Source organism: Prinia subflava, chromosome 3, assembly GCF_021018805.1.
Source record: "Prinia subflava isolate CZ2003 ecotype Zambia chromosome 3, Cam_Psub_1.2, whole genome shotgun sequence".
In the NCBI taxonomy this organism is placed as follows: Eukaryota; Metazoa; Chordata; class Aves; order Passeriformes; family Cisticolidae; genus Prinia; species Prinia subflava.
Genome location: NC_086249.1, coordinates 30719046 through 30734799, shown reverse-complemented (window position 1 = coordinate 30734799; position 15754 = coordinate 30719046). Strand labels below are relative to the sequence as shown.

General features: G+C 37.1%; 1 protein-coding gene across 6 annotated transcripts in view; it reads right to left on the bottom strand.

Annotated features, from left to right (window-relative positions):
* Window positions 1–15754, bottom strand: part of CNTN5 (contactin 5) — a 605427-nt gene that overhangs the window by 44656 nt on the left and 545017 nt on the right. For all 6 annotated transcript variants that reach the window (XM_063394532.1, XM_063394528.1, XM_063394530.1 and 3 more), the window contains one exon: window positions 5541–5661. In XM_063394532.1, the coding sequence (XP_063250602.1) occupies window positions 5541–5661 (121 nt within the window). The remainder of the gene's footprint in view (window positions 1–5540; window positions 5662–15754) is intronic.

Sequence of the window (15754 nt, the reverse complement as noted above, 5' to 3'; positions counted from 1 at the left end):
GAATGAATTCCTTAGAAACTGTGTGTTTTAAGAGAAAAGAGATACTTTTTGCTAAAGTAAATGAAAGAAGTAGCCTTTTGTTTTTATCTTCTGCTTGTGTTCTTCAAAACCTCCCAGTCACTGTATAATAGATTTTCTACCAATGAGTTAAACAAACACAAACTGTAAACAAAATACTGTGTCTAATTGGACCAATGCACGGTAGTAAGGGTCAACCCTTTAATGGTGTCAACCCCTTTATGAAAAAAGTGTTTCTTGTTCTAAATGTCTTTACAGCAAAACATAGTTGAAACATGGGATCATTTAGATGTCCTTTGTAGTGAAAACATGGAAGCACAGATAGCTTCAGATTTCAAGAGCATAATGGAAAATAAGAATGCAATAAGCCCATTTTGGAAGTCATGCTTTAAAACACAAATTAATTCACCAAGCAGGCATTGTCTCAAGAAAAGCTGACACATTGCTGGCTACAAGATCACCTGAGACATCTGTGAGAGGCAGGTCTCCTGGCTGGTGCTTGGGTGTTCGTTACCCATGTTTGTGATCATATCCTTTGTGTCAGAACACGACATGCATATTTACCCTGTATTAGAGCCTTCTGCTTAGGTGATCACTTCTTTGTGAAAAATCAGTACAGAGACAACTCAGCTACTGGTGTGCCAATGTTAGGTGGAAAATCAGCCAAGCTGTAGCATTCTGCTGTTCTGTTCCTCTGCTACTTAATATTAACTGCAAGTTGAGGATCTGGGAGGATAAGTTAAGGCTGGTAGCCAGAAAATGCACACGACATGGGAAAACTATTCTTCGACTGATGTCAAGGACAGGATTGACATTCATAAAAGTCATAAATCACTTCTACCTCTTAAATGGCTCTTGACTTTGTGTGCTGAGGAAAATGTTTGTTGACTGTGCAGTGAGTATCTCTATTATCCTGTAAACATTCCTGTTTGCACTGCAAACAGGTATTCTGCATTTCCTTGGGTGAACAAACAACAGAAGACATAAATTAAATTAAATCAGTTAATGACTTGGGTGGCAGGAATGTAAGTCCATAATGGTGATTTTTGTTGTGTTCGTTTACTCCTCTAAAACTATTTCTTTCTATCATCAGACATACATAATTTCTGTCATGGGATTGCACTTCAGGTACCACATTTGTGCAGGCCTGGTGCCAGAATAGTTACCAGCTTCTGTGAAAAGCTGTTTTCTCTTCTAGACATCCTTGAGATGTATCAGCCTATACATCTTCTGCTGTTATGGGCTCTGATGACTGTCTTCCAGAAAATATTGCAGAAAATTTACTACTGTCTCCATCATTGCCCCAATGGAGGGCAACCTGTTTTAGAGGGTGGCATGCCTGTTATTTAGCTTTTATAAGGCTATTTAGCTTTTCACTTTCCAATAAACCATTCAGTGTATTGGCTTAAGCCATTGACAGAGATTCACCTGAGGGAATCTCTGTTCATTTCTAGAGCAGGAGTCAATTAAATGAAAGAAGAATATATTTGGGTTACTGGAGATACCCTAAATTGTGCCCTACACATCCAGGTGCTCATTCATTTGTCACCTGATTTCTGTGCTCTTGGCTCCTCTGCCTTAGAAAGAGGCTTGCACATATCTTGATCCCACCTAACATAAAATAAAAAGAAAGTGTGATTTTGAGTCGTGGTTTGAGACAGATAAAAAGAGTTATCCTACCTCGTAGATGAGCACTGCAGCTGCTGAGCTAAGTTGAAAGCGACTGACATTTCCTCTTCTGCCTTAAATCAGTTCTGGCCTTTGATCTGAATCTTCTCTCATCCTCCCCATATTCAGAGAGTAAAGGACTCTCTGGGAACCTCTACAGAATCAATGTGTATATCTAGAGGGGATGGTGGATCTCTGATGAGTAAAAGATCATGACTTTTTTTTAGGCACCTAATAATAAGAACAACCTGATGATGAATTGTGGAGAATTTTGTAGAGCTGTATTTTGTAGAGGAAATGCTTTTGCAAGTTAGTAGCTTACCTGAATACAAACAGATGATGCCAGGTATGTCAGGACAGCCCACCCTTGAAGATCACTGTTGACCAGCATGAGACACCAAAATACTTCTCACTCACAACCCACTCCAAAAATAAAATGCAAGATATTTAATTTGGAAGGATAATGTACTCCCTGACAGGTCCAGCTACTGGCAGAACATCTCTTCCTAATGAAACCCACATTACTGGCAGAATTAGAAAAAAAATGCTGGAGACCAATAAATAGTTTTTCTTACTTTAATATACACAGTTTAACCACATTTTCAAAGCACTTAGAGAAGTATTCTGAGGTTTTTAGGGGTAGTTAGTGTTGATGGGACTTGAATCCTGATTTTGTCCAAACTGACATGGAATATCTTTTTATATATTCTTTGAAATGTTCTTGAAAGAGATTCACTAGGCCACAATCATTACTGAAAAGATATTAGATATGTTTTTCACTAGGCAAATTGCCTAAAGGCAAGATCTGTGAATTTGAGGTAGTGAATTTGAAAATCTAAATTTTGAGTTTAAAAAACTCATTATCACACATCATCAATGTATATAACACATTATAGAAAGTTTCAGAATAGAAACTTGCTGCTGTCTTAATTTCCTTTGTTTTCATACACACACACACACATATATATGAAGTAAATTCAGGAATTTTCTTGCACCATTAATTACCTTCTTGTGAGTAATTAGACTCAAAGAAATTGAGATTTACTTGGCACTGTACATTCTCTGTTCTTTGTGTTGTCTTTCATTGGTGATATTTTTTGAATTTAACTTTCATTGTCTAATGCAGAGCAAAGAACAAGGGCAAAAATATTGGCATTCCCTGTCATGTATTCAAGGAAACTTCCAGTAGAGCAAGTAGTAAAAATGGTTTCAAAATAGATAAATATTGTTTAAGGATGCTCTGTGTTTTCCCCACAATAAATCATGATACTGAGACATTGCACTTCCTTGAAAACACAGTGATGAATGTCTGTCTGTTAAAGATCAGGATGTTAATTTTGAGCAACAGAATTCTGCAAAGTTTGTTTCTGCTTCCTCCATCTGAGGAGGCTACAGCGAGATATAGTACTCTTCCAAGCTACTTGTAATTAAGTTCTGACAAAAAATCTTTTGACTTAAAAATAGTGAACCAGTTGAATGTATACTTCAGTTTAAATTTAATCAATTTGCTGCTGGCAGTAATTCTGATATTTATGAATGTCTAAAGGAGGGGGAATGAGATTATTTTAATTTATTCTCTATGTCAAATTTATTTCATGTAGAAACATTGTAAGAAGAACAATTTTTCAAGAAAAAATTATAATGATTTATTAAAACACCTTATGAACTCTAAAAGGAAAGTAATGATTTAAATGAAGTTATATGCTGGTATGATATCAGTATTATCACTGGCATTTTCTGCAGAGGCAAAAGGAGAGAAAGTAAGGTCAGAGCAAGGGTATGCTGTAGGTTTGCTTATATCAATACATATAAAAGTTCATAACAAAACTTCTGCTATCTCAGTTTGGCTATAGGCTGTAACATTTAAAAGAAAATGATGTTTTGTAATATGCATAAAATGAAATTATTTTAACTATAAACTGTACTGGAAATAAAGAATAATATGGCTTTGGATTACAAACTTTACTGCATGAGTTTTCTCCATAGAAGATGACTTCCTTTGTCAGGTGGAATTCTTCAGAGTTAATTGAAATATTTACTGAAATCTGTTCCTTCTGGTATCTTCTCCTAGGCAATGTCCATTATCACCGGAAGCTAAACATAAAGAAGTCTGAAAGGTGCTGCAATTTGGGATCATGGGTGTCAAATTGCACACCACTAAGTGCACCCTACGGGCTGAGATAGGGGAGAAAAAATAATTAGAGATACTGAAATGAAAATGCAGTTCCTGTAAAAGTATAAGGAGAGATAGATTAGATTCTCATAAACATTTTTGATTTTTGCACTGTTGGTATCTGTAAGGACTAGTCATTTGCAATTCTCCATTGAAGGTGCGTTAAACATTTTCTGCAATACAAAACAAATTTTCTTGCTCTGTCTTAAAATTATCCAGTTGTAGAAACAAGAAAAGGAGAAAATTGTAAGCAAAGCATATTTGAATTCAAATTCTACTACAAAGCAGTTACAGCTTTTACTTCAATAGCATGGTGACATGATGATGAAATTCACATAAATGCATCTTGATACTTCTTACAATGCCTTTCAAAAAATTTAATCTCAGAGCTCTTCCTTGGAAAAGAATTTAATTTCTACAGAAATTTCAATAAACTAATTTATATGACCAGTGTTCTTAAAAAATAATTTTGTAATCAATCTATCCTAGATAATAACTAAGCCCTTTTTGTCACAAAAAGTTCAATTTAAAGTTGAGATTGCCTTGCCTATCCACAGAGCCTCCAGCTCCTCTCTGAGACAGACAAAGGTAACACAAAAGACCTTGCATAACCCAGAAGGATGAATCAGATTTCATAAAGCAGCTAACATGGTATTACACAGCGAGTCAAGTGAATACAACCATCCCAATAGTGCCATAGCTCATAGAAATCTGATGGTCCTCAAAGTGTCTTTATGGAAATATTTAACTATTACTTTCATAAAAATGTGAAGAGCCCTGCAGTCAGCCAGAAACATTCTTTATCTTTTAAAACATATATTTACCCTAAAAGCAGTATCAAGTCTAATGACATTGTGAAATGCGGTAAAATAAATACTTTTGAAAAATTATAATACCCATTTTTTTTTTAAATTTGGAGACTTAAAACATCTAACTTGATATATTATTTCAAAAATGTATCATCCACAGAAAGACTCTGCTTAATGGAAGGCACAGATGGTGCTGGTGCTCTGCTTTAATGTAAACTAGTTGGCATCCTCAGTATGATCTGGAGTCCTTCAGCAAAAGGACCCTGTGTTCCTGTGCATAATCAGGAATGTTCAATGACAGGTGAAACAATTTAACAGATTGTAGGACTGGGCATAAAGATGCAGAAGACAATTGGTGGTAATAACTCCATGTGTGAAAAATCCCAAATTCTTGTCATATTATGGGGCTTTTATTTCATTGTTCAGATCTATAATTCTACAAAAGGCTGCATAGGCACCCCTCTTAGAAAACAAATGGATGTTCCTACTGCTAAAGCTGAAAGAATGGCTTGACCGTAAGATGAAATGCAAAACATCACACAAAATAACAAAGAACTCATTATACCTACCTTACACAGGTCTGTGAAGGCTAATTGTCTGCGTTTTAGCTAATCTGGTATACCTTTCCTACCTACCTCTTTTAAAACTGTCTATTAACCCACTGTCCTTTGTTTCTCTTTGCAGTGTCTGCAGGTCACCTTATGGTGAAACTGCTTTCAAAGTCAGCAGCTTAATCATGAATGGCTCCAATAACAAAAAATCTGAGGACCACTTCATGGCAGAGGTGTCCCTGAAGCTCGCTTATTTATAAGTCCCTGGTGGAACTGTGTGTGGTGGTTGTGTTTTCAGGGGTGAACCACAGGCATACTCACCCCTGACAAGCAGATCTGTCTCATCTGACACGGTGTCCGCTGCGGTCTGGACCCTGCAGCCGTATCTCCCGGCGTGCATCAGGAGGATGTTCCTGATCATTAAATCTGCAGAGGATGCTTGCTGAAACAGGGATGAAGTGCCAGTTTAAAACTCAGTAAATCTCTGTTCAAGGTAGTTCACAAGGGTGTTTTTTGTACAGTTTGAGCAACTCTCAAGTGCAGCTTTCATCTTACAAAATGTATGTGTCCTAATACCCTCTTGTGAGGATTATCAGAACAGTGCATTTATACAATTATTAATAGGGATTAAAGAAGAGAATTTCAGGTTTTTAATAACTTTGACTTTGGTTAAAGCACATTGCGCATATTTGCACGCTCCAAGAGAATTATTCCAACTAGCACAAAGAAATTCATTAAGGAGATGAACAGAAATCTTTCGGATACTATCCGTGATATTAAAAAAAGTCCTCTTAGACATGCAGAACTTTCTTCTTCTCCATCTTTAGTGCAATGCAGTGATGTTTGGTATATGTCTTGCTACTGTGCTAAAATTAAGATAATTTGAAGGATAATTTTGATTGATTCCTTATTAATATAGAGGAAATTAATGCTAAATATGAATGAGAAATATGATTGGATTCTCATCCTTCCTGATTAAATCTGTATGTATTTAAATCTGAAAAGTGCAAAATGTATATAGAGAGTATAAAGAGAGAATCAGTTGAAATTTTCATTTATTAGAATTCTAGCCAACAGTCATTACAAAACCCCAAAGTTCACTTTAAGAAACTAATTGAGTATAGGCATTTTCCTTTCCAGATTTGGTCTACTTTGTTAATCAAGCAAACACTGACAGTCTTTTCTTGAACTATATATTTCTGTCTCATGAAGTGGTTCTAATTTGAGTAATTTTGATCCTGAGGGTATAGAACTGTACCCTGCATTCAAAATAAAATCTTACTAGAGGTGTAACTGTTGATACTTCTCTTGCTGTGCTGGAAATCTGTCACTGAATTCACCTAGATTCATATTTGCCTGTTTTTTGGCACATACGTATTCTGTGCTCACATAGACACACTCAGATCTTTATCCTTATTCATCAGCAAGTTATGAGCTCCTGCTTTATAACCAGTCGTTCATATGTGCATGACCTTGTTCTTCTTAGGATTGCATTTCTTGTCTGCTCCCATCTGGTATTTTCATCATCGGCTATATTGGTGAGATGTCCAACTTTGTACCATGCAATCGTCATTTGCATACTTCTTTCTTTTATGCCAAGGTCATTAGTGACAAGATGAAATAGGATTCATTTCAAGATCAAATCTTCTATAATTTAGTTTTTTCTTTTTAGGCAGAAGAGTTCCTTTGCAGCACATCTTGGCACACTTCTTCAGTCAATCTTCTCTTCATTTGCATTTTTTGAACTAACTCCTCATAATATTCCATGTAGCATCAAGGCAAAATCTTTACCAAAGGATATTCAAATGCAAAGAAGAAAAAAGAGAGGTGGAGACATCAAGGCTGCCTCTGAGGCCAGAGTGAATGAGGGCATGATCTATAGCTTAATAACCCTGTAGATCTAAGGCCGTGATCACCGTGGGAGTGTTTTGCCTTCTGAAGTAGCCTAGATAATGATGTTGCTGAAGGGAAGATACTCAGACCAGTCAGGCCATAATGCAATTCTTTTCTTGCTCTGGCATATGAGAAATCACAGCAGTGGAAAAGGATATCTCAGTACTCTACAGCTTGAAATGCAAAACATTAGCACACACTCCTACTAGGAGTCAAATTCAGGATATAAATTTTTAAAAGTTGTATAACAGTAGCATTTGCTAGCTATTGAAATGGGTTGCTCAAGATCATTAGTGATCTTGGTACAAAGCTTTAGTTATTAAAAGGACAAGACCAGAATTAGTTCACATTTGTCCTCTCTTGAGGGTAATTTACATCTAATGTGTGTTTTGTTGCTAAGTGTGAGGAATAGTGTAATAGATAGCAACTGTCTGGTTTCATTGCTCAGGAGCTGTTGAAAAATTTGGCTGTCACTCTAACTTCCAGAGGGTTCATGAATGTGTAAATCCTAATATTCTTATCAGGAAAAATATATGTATTTCATCTGCACACCTGTGTAACTGGGCAGACAAGCAGCAATTGAAAGAATCATTGCTGTAAGTGGAGAGCAGTGCAGTACAATAGATCTCTATGAAACACTTTTATTACAACATAACAGGAAGTACAGCCAGCATTCCTGAGGATGTGTGAGTGGATTAAACTCACTGTGTTTAATACAGATATGTATATGCTCAGACACTGGATTCTTGATCATAATCAAGAAAATAATGACACATTTTAGCTTCCATTTAGGTAAGTAGGAGATATGTTTGACCAAGGACTCTAAAAAAATACCCCATTATTGCTGTTCAGTGGCATTTATAAAGTGGTCTTCATTAATTTTACAGACTCTTCCAAGTCTTGGAAGACAAATTATTCATTGATTAGTTTATTCTGTAATGAGAGGCTCTAGGCCACAAAAAGTTCTCCCCCACAAAAAGGGGGAGATTAAACTGATGTGCTGGCTTTCTACATCTTACGAAAATTTCTGCATCGTGTCATTGTAGTTGCTACTTAAACTTGAACAATTACAATCCAGTTAAACCAAAACCAAAACCAAAACCAAAAACAACAAAAAACCAAAAAAACCCACCCCAAACAACCTACTAAGTGGGAATGCAGCGGGACTCCATTAAGAAAAGCATCAAAGGTCAGAAACTTTCTTGTGCTTTAGGCTTCTATCAGTGGAAAAAGATGTGATGATTCAGCAAAGCAGAGACATTCACTTCCCCTTGGGGGAGGACAAAACCTGAGTGATATGAGTGCAAACAGTGTAGGAAGGTCTCTCTCACCTGGGCTCACATGATTTAGGACAGCCTGGTGTATCAGCAAGTCTAATTTTATTCAAAGCTGGAGTTAGTGGCATTTGAATTTCTTTGTCTAGGTCTTGATTTTGATGCTATTAAGTGTATGTTTTTAAAGGCTGCCTTTTATGCTGATTTTATGCTCTTTAATGACAGTGAATATTTTGCTAGAAGTGTGTTATTTCCAAGTAGTATTTTATTAGAAAAATCCATATTCCTTGGTTTTCTGAGCATAATCTATTATCGATTTAACCAAGTATCAGTGCCTTGATCTCAGTATAAACTTCAACTGTGTGAAATGTAGATTGTATTTTACTGAAGCTAAAACATAAAAGAAAACAAAACAAAACATATAGGTTCAAAACCTTTACTGATTTTCAGGAAAGCGAAGAGTAACCTTCAAGGTCAGCATCATCTACAGACCTGCTGTACACTGTTGATCTTCATTAAGCAGCAAATAAATAATAATAGAGCTCAGAATGCTATCTATCATGACTAATATTTCTCTCCAGGGCTACAAATTATTTTACCATTCATATGATGAAGCATCCCATCCATTCAGTTCTGGGCAGCTCTAATGCTGAATGATGTGTCAAGCTATGGCTCTCTCTGCTTCAGTGTGGCATGTTGTCTGAGGTCATAGTCATGTCTGCAATGTATCTAACTAGCTTTACATGTAAGGGATTGCTTGAAACTATTTTTTTTTCCAAAAATTGGTGTCACCTGTGCATTAGCATTTGCTTTTGATGTGGAAATACTTCCCCAAATTCAAAAAGGCTCCAGGGAGCATATAACATGCCTATTTTGCTCAGTAGTAATGACATAATTGCATTTGTCTTTTGCACTTATTGTCCTAATGTTGGGGGCTTGCGGGAACAAAAACAAAACAAGACAAAACAAGACAATTTTCAGAGAATTTACTGTTGGGAAATGAATACTTCTTCAGCTATCTCAAATATCCCTGGAGAGGAACTTGTGTGTGGATTTTTTTTTTCTTTCCATCTCATAAATCTTAAGAGGTTGTTGTAGGAGCTTGGACTGATACTAGCTAATTACTCAAACAATCAATCACTTAACTGCCCAGATACAGAAGGTGTGCACACCATCACCAGAGGCTACAGCTGGGTGTTGGATAAGACAAGGGAAGAGGCTGATAAGAGGCAGACCCTGCAAGTTGGGGTCCTAATTTTTATCATGCCAAAGTCCTTACAGCAGTGACTAGCTGTGGAAATTCCCTTCCAGAGAAGTAGCAGGACATTAACACACAGTGTGAAGGAGTTCACTTCTTCTGGTGGGCCATAATTGACTCAGTTTCACTGATATGAGGCAGCTGTGATGTCTTAGACTTACAAACCATCAGACTCCTGAAGTGTCCCATGAGCCAAAGCATTACATCATCCAGTGTAAAATTCCCTGCCCCAGTGGAGGTACTTGGGCATGCCCATCCAAACCTGAGTAAATATAAACCCAGAGAATGTTTCTCCACCCCTCATGGCTCAAGACAGTGACAATCACTTTGACTAGACTGGGACCCTCACCACTGGGAAGACCAGAAGAGAATCCATGCAGTGGTGACATATTTTCTGTCTCTCTGTCATTCTCTCTCTCCCTGCCTGCACTCTCTTTTCCTATTTCTTTCTGTCTCTCCCCTCCTCTACCTCACATTTACTGTTAAATGAAAATCCATACTAATGACTTTGAAATATGGTCTCGTTTGCTACTTAATTTGGGCAAAGACATCTCTCTAATTTCAATAACCAGATCTTAAGAGTTGTGAGTTGCTTTGCAATAAACAACTTTTACATATGCTTCTTCTCTCAAATGAAGAGAATTAAACTTATTCTTCCCGTGAGAGTGAGTTCATTGTCCTGAGCCAGTTGCTAGGAAACCTCTCTGTTAATCTGTCCATTTGCTGAGTTTCTATCTCTAAACCAAACTGGTCCATTCAGTGTATCCAACATTTTCTTCTGAAGACTTTGCACAAGAACAGTTTCTAATCTGCCTGCATTTGAAATGGAGCTCACAGTTAAACCCTAGAGCACTTTCTTAACATTTCCCTATCTCTTCCATGAAAGAATTACACTTGGGTTGATTATTACATAATTTATCATATATGCTCAAACTGCAGAATCATATGTGGAAAATAGATATGAAATATCATAATTTTGCCATTGTATCAAACCCAGCTTTCATTTAATCTGCATCTAAAGCTGTTCATTTTCCACATTCATTGTCATACTTCTCTTCTGCACTCCAACTGCAGTTCTTTGAATGTAGCTCTGATTTATCTTGGAAAGAGGGACAAAAAGCCAAAGAAGTTCATAATACTGGGTAGTCACTAGCGATGATGTGTTGACCCACAGCTCTCAACTTCTGCACTGCAAGGGCTTGGGGACTGCCTATTACTGTGCAGAGGATTCAGGCTGGGAACTCAGCCTGGACGACATGCAGTGAGGACTGTCTCTTTGCCTGGGAAGAATGTGTCTAAAATGGGTAATGAGAATGTTACAAAATGATCATGATTCAAAAAAAGCTTAAATCAAAGAGAAGAAAAGAGTGGGCAAACACTGACTGCCATTTCAGGAAAACTTTTATGATGAAAGCCAGAGTGGAGTTTGGGCCACTTCTTTACTGTGACTACAGGGGTTTATCAAGGTATGCTGCCTGTCAACTAAATCTCTTGACAGTGAGAGGTGAGGATGCTTTCCTACAAAGTGGTTTCTATACAGAAGAGAGTGCTTGGGAGGTACTAAAAGCCTAAAAAGATTCTGTTCTGTTTAAACTGAGAACAATAAAACCATGCTGTGTTGAATGAAAAGGACTGAGATTTGATCCTAAACAAGAATGACCTAGGTTGTTAATGAGAGCTTTTTCAATTTAAATGATCATTTAAAATATATGGATGTTTTTACATATCACACACAGGTTAGGTGAATTCCTGACTTATATATTGCTTCATTTAGCAAAATAGCCTTTATTAATGAAATTCAGTTAGATTAGATTGAAAAATTAATTCACAGTTGATTTTTACTATATTTGAAGGGTAATGAAGTTTTTTATTTTGGTGAGTTCATCTGAAGCAAACTAATGATTATACAAAATAAACTTATGGCAGGGTTATCTTTGTACCATCAACAGCAAAGGAGAACTGGCAATACAATAAAGTTCTATTAAATAATGCTGACAATTCATACGTACATTATGATGGATTGTTGGCTTGAAGCCAGATTCTGTCCATATTGTGTTAAGGTCAATTTAAGTACCATTTAATGTGAATTTTCAGGTTTGAACATATCAACTACATCTGTCTACTGCTTGTGATGATTACAAGTTGCAAATATTTGATCTTCTAAGAAGCAGCAGATTTTTCGGTCGATATATGGTAATGGAAAATTATATCTGAGGTCTTTCTTTTAATCATTTTAATTTGGGACAAAGAAGGTGAAATCATTGTTATCAGTTTTGTTATGATTAATGGTAGGTGGTAGGATAATAATGGTAATATATCAGTATCCAGGCTGATGCAGATTGACTCAGGTATGCCTGGTAAAACACAACTTGTATTTCCCCTGTCTATAAGAAGTTAAAAAGATGGCTTTAGGCTTATGAATCCTTAAGAATCATCCAGGGGGAGTGCAGACCCTTCGAGTGGCAGTAGTTTTGAACAGTTTGTATAGACAAGGCAAGAGCTGTGGAAAGAGCTGTTTTGGTGAGAATTCCAGAGAATGATGGAGTGTTGAGAGTGGATAGGGTGAACTCAAATCAGCTTGAAATGCTTCAAATGCATTTCAAGTGCGTCTTGAATTGCTGCAAATGAGTTTGATTAATTTTATTGAAAGAAGGTAGAGAAAGAGATGAAGTTAAAAGAATATCAGCTGTCAGGTGGTATGTCATGTACTGGAGTAGTTTTGTGAAATTAAGGAATTAACAAAACCATGGAAAGAGCAGTGAGAACGGGAAGGAATGAGAAAATAGATGGGATATGAAATGTCAAGCTTCACAACAGAAAGACCCACTACACTCCTGTTGCTAAATTCATGTTCTGTATTTTGTTACCATGAGAAAAAAGGAAGAAAAGATCTCTAGAGGCTCCCTCCAGCGCAGTAGGTGACAATGAAAATGATGATTATGTTTTGCTGTTTTATTTTCCACCAGGTGTTATATCATTTTCTTTTGGACCTACTTAAATATCCTATTTGTTAATGTTAATTGGAATATGTTAATTAAAAGCAGTTATTACACAACTATTGCTTGTTAAGATTCTTAGTATGTGTATTGTTAGATAGCATTTATGAAGTATTTATGTGAACTTTATCTACTGTGCTGCATGCTGTGCCTTGGTTTACCAAACAAGAGACAAATAAAGGGGGCAAGAGGCAGAGGTGAATTTCAGGACAGTGAAAGATTCTTTCCATGACACTTTCGTGTAACAACGCAATTGAGGTTTGCAGGTGCAAGGCCTCAAGAATAAAACCAGAAGACTGGGAGTGTAAGAACTGAAATGCAGAAGTACTGCCAGGAGGGACTGGGAAAGCACTGCCACAGCAGTTGGGGAGAAAGGCTGCAGAGCTGCAAGTGCAAAATCGGCAGCAGAGCTCTAAATGGAAGCTTTCTCAGGAACTGGTATTGATCAGTTGTTCAAACAATCGACTCTGCTGTTATAGCTCAGATTAACACTGTGCCAAGCAGTTAAATGATCCATCAGCTCCAAGTAAACAGAGGGAAGAATGGACTGTCATGAGATGTCTTTTATTTATCCCAAGAATTGTTGCATTAGAATGCTTTTTGTAAACAAGAAAAGGTACTAAATACCACAATGGGACAAATTAGTAAAAATTATTTGGCTGTATTTCATGACTTATTACAATCATTTTTTTAATAGAAATTTGCCAGGAATGTTAAGAGGCTCACATTTTCCAAAATTATTGGTTTTCTCCCATGTCTAAAATAAAATTAAATAGAAGAGTTCAGAGAATTGTTAAGGTTAGAAAAGACATTTAAAATCGATCCCCATCGTTAATTCAGCACTGCCCTGTTCACCCTTAAACCGTATTCCCAAGTGCCACATCCACACTCCTTTTGAACATTTCCAGGATTGGTGATTTCACCACTTCCTTGGGCAGACTGTTCCAATGCTTGACCACCCTTTCAGTGAAAAAATATTTTCTAATATGTAATCTAAATCTCCCCTTGTGCAGCTGATGTCTTGGGAAGGCTGACCTGAAACAGAGACTGGACAGAGCTAGAGAATAAAGTAAGTATTTATTGAAAGGCCTGCAGGATCCACCTTGGACAGGACAGGAGCCTGACCAAGGCTGCACCTAGGGTGGACTAAAGATAGTCACAAAAAATGGCTGACCAGTCATGAGATCTTACATTTTTATACATTTTGGTCCATTTGTATATTGGAGTTTAATTGTCCAATTACAGTTTCAGGTTGTGAGGTCTCATCCTTTTTGTTCTTCCCTTCAGTCCACTGTTGCTTATGCCTTTGGGCCTGAAAGTTGTCCTTGGTTCTCAGCAGGAAAAGGATTTGTTTTGTTTACCTGCTCTGTGAAGAGAACTTACCAGCACTTAACATGAGGCTCAGAAGTACACCTAAGCAGCACAGAATCTGAAAACATGAAAGCTAAAGCTTAAGGCATCACAACCTGGTCACTCCCTCTCAGCCTTTCACTTGTTACCTGGACAGGAGAACAGATCCCCACCTCACTACATCCTCCTTTGAAGTAGCTGTAGAGGTCAAGCCTTTTCTCTTTTTCTCCAGGCTGAACAAGAGAAGATGTTGCTTATCATCTCTGTCCCTTACTCTCTCTTAATAGCCAAAGCCACAAGCACTTGTGTGCAACAATTTACATACTTTTTCTGGTTCTAGGAAATGTTTGGAATGTCTCTTTCTAACACAGCATGAAATAAATACAATCAGTTCACTAGAACTGTTTATGTCCTGGAAGCAACACATGCTAAAGTGCAGTATTGCAATGTGGTCTTCATTGTGTTTGGATTTTGGTTTGTAGTTAACAGCCATAAAATTCAAAGTTCAGAAATCCTTATTCCATTTAGTACCCTGCCTAATTTACAACAACTATTTATTACTAAAAGACGAGATTAAAAAAAAAATTTAACTGCTCCTGATTGCTCAAAGAGGTTACTGCTGTAGCACGACAAGTGGACAAAACCTGGCAATGAGTGTAGGACTGAAATATCCTGAGATTAGAGTTGACAGTAATGGCTGTGCTCAGCCTCCTCCATCAGCAGGAAAGTGAAACAAGTTGGTAGCAACGATACTGATATGGCAGCTTTACCCTGAACAGAAATTCACGGTGCATGGGGCTTGTCACCTGCTGCAAGGCTTCTGACAGCTATTGCTGTTTTCCTCATGTAGGGAGGCAGTAGGGATGTTACATACACTCCCTGTTTAGCTAACCTTGTTTGGATTTGCATCCAGTAAAGAGGAAAGACATTATTATTAACAGCCTGCAGTTTTAATTGATTTCATGTAGCATAGAACTTAGCTCTTCCTGTTTAGAAATGCTTGGGAAATCTAAATATTAATTTCTCAAATATGAACAAAAGTGCTTCAAGAAATCAGGGAGTGACCTGAAAATACAAGGGCAGGCACAAATTTCTGCACTTGCCAAAATTCTAGGTTATCAAATTGAAATCTCCAGTACTAGGCAGGAATTAAATGCATTGTCCAATCTGTATGTACTGTCTTTTTTGAAGTATAACAGTAGATTTCCACTCACTTCCATGTGAACAAATAAATATTGTAAAATGCAACATTTTACATGTAACATGACAAGTGGTACATATTGCTTCCCCTGGTGGCAGTTTCAGCTAAGATCAAAGACCAAGAACGTATTCAGACGAAATCACTTTCCTGAGTCTGAAAAGTCATGGTGAGGGACATTAAGAGCAATGTTGTTGCTTACCACTCTGTGGATAACCACAGTAAATCATTTTGTTTGGCTGCTATAAAAACGTTATCAACCCTCAAGCACAGAGTTAGAATGATGATGGTTGGATGAAAATCTACTGAAAAAATCAGATATTTTTAGATGAAAATGAGATATGTCTATGAGAAAATTTAGGTCAGTAGAGATTTTAGGAGAGAACATTTTGAGTAGAATTTTGACTAGGACTTCTAGATTTGGCACAAGGGACAGAAAATCAAAGTTATCCTAATAGAAGCAAGCAGGTCTATACTTTCTGAGCTCATTGCATACCGTGTTGCTACAAGAAAATTTTGGAAATTCAGACTTCCATGCAATTTTTTTTTCTATTAATTACACAGAT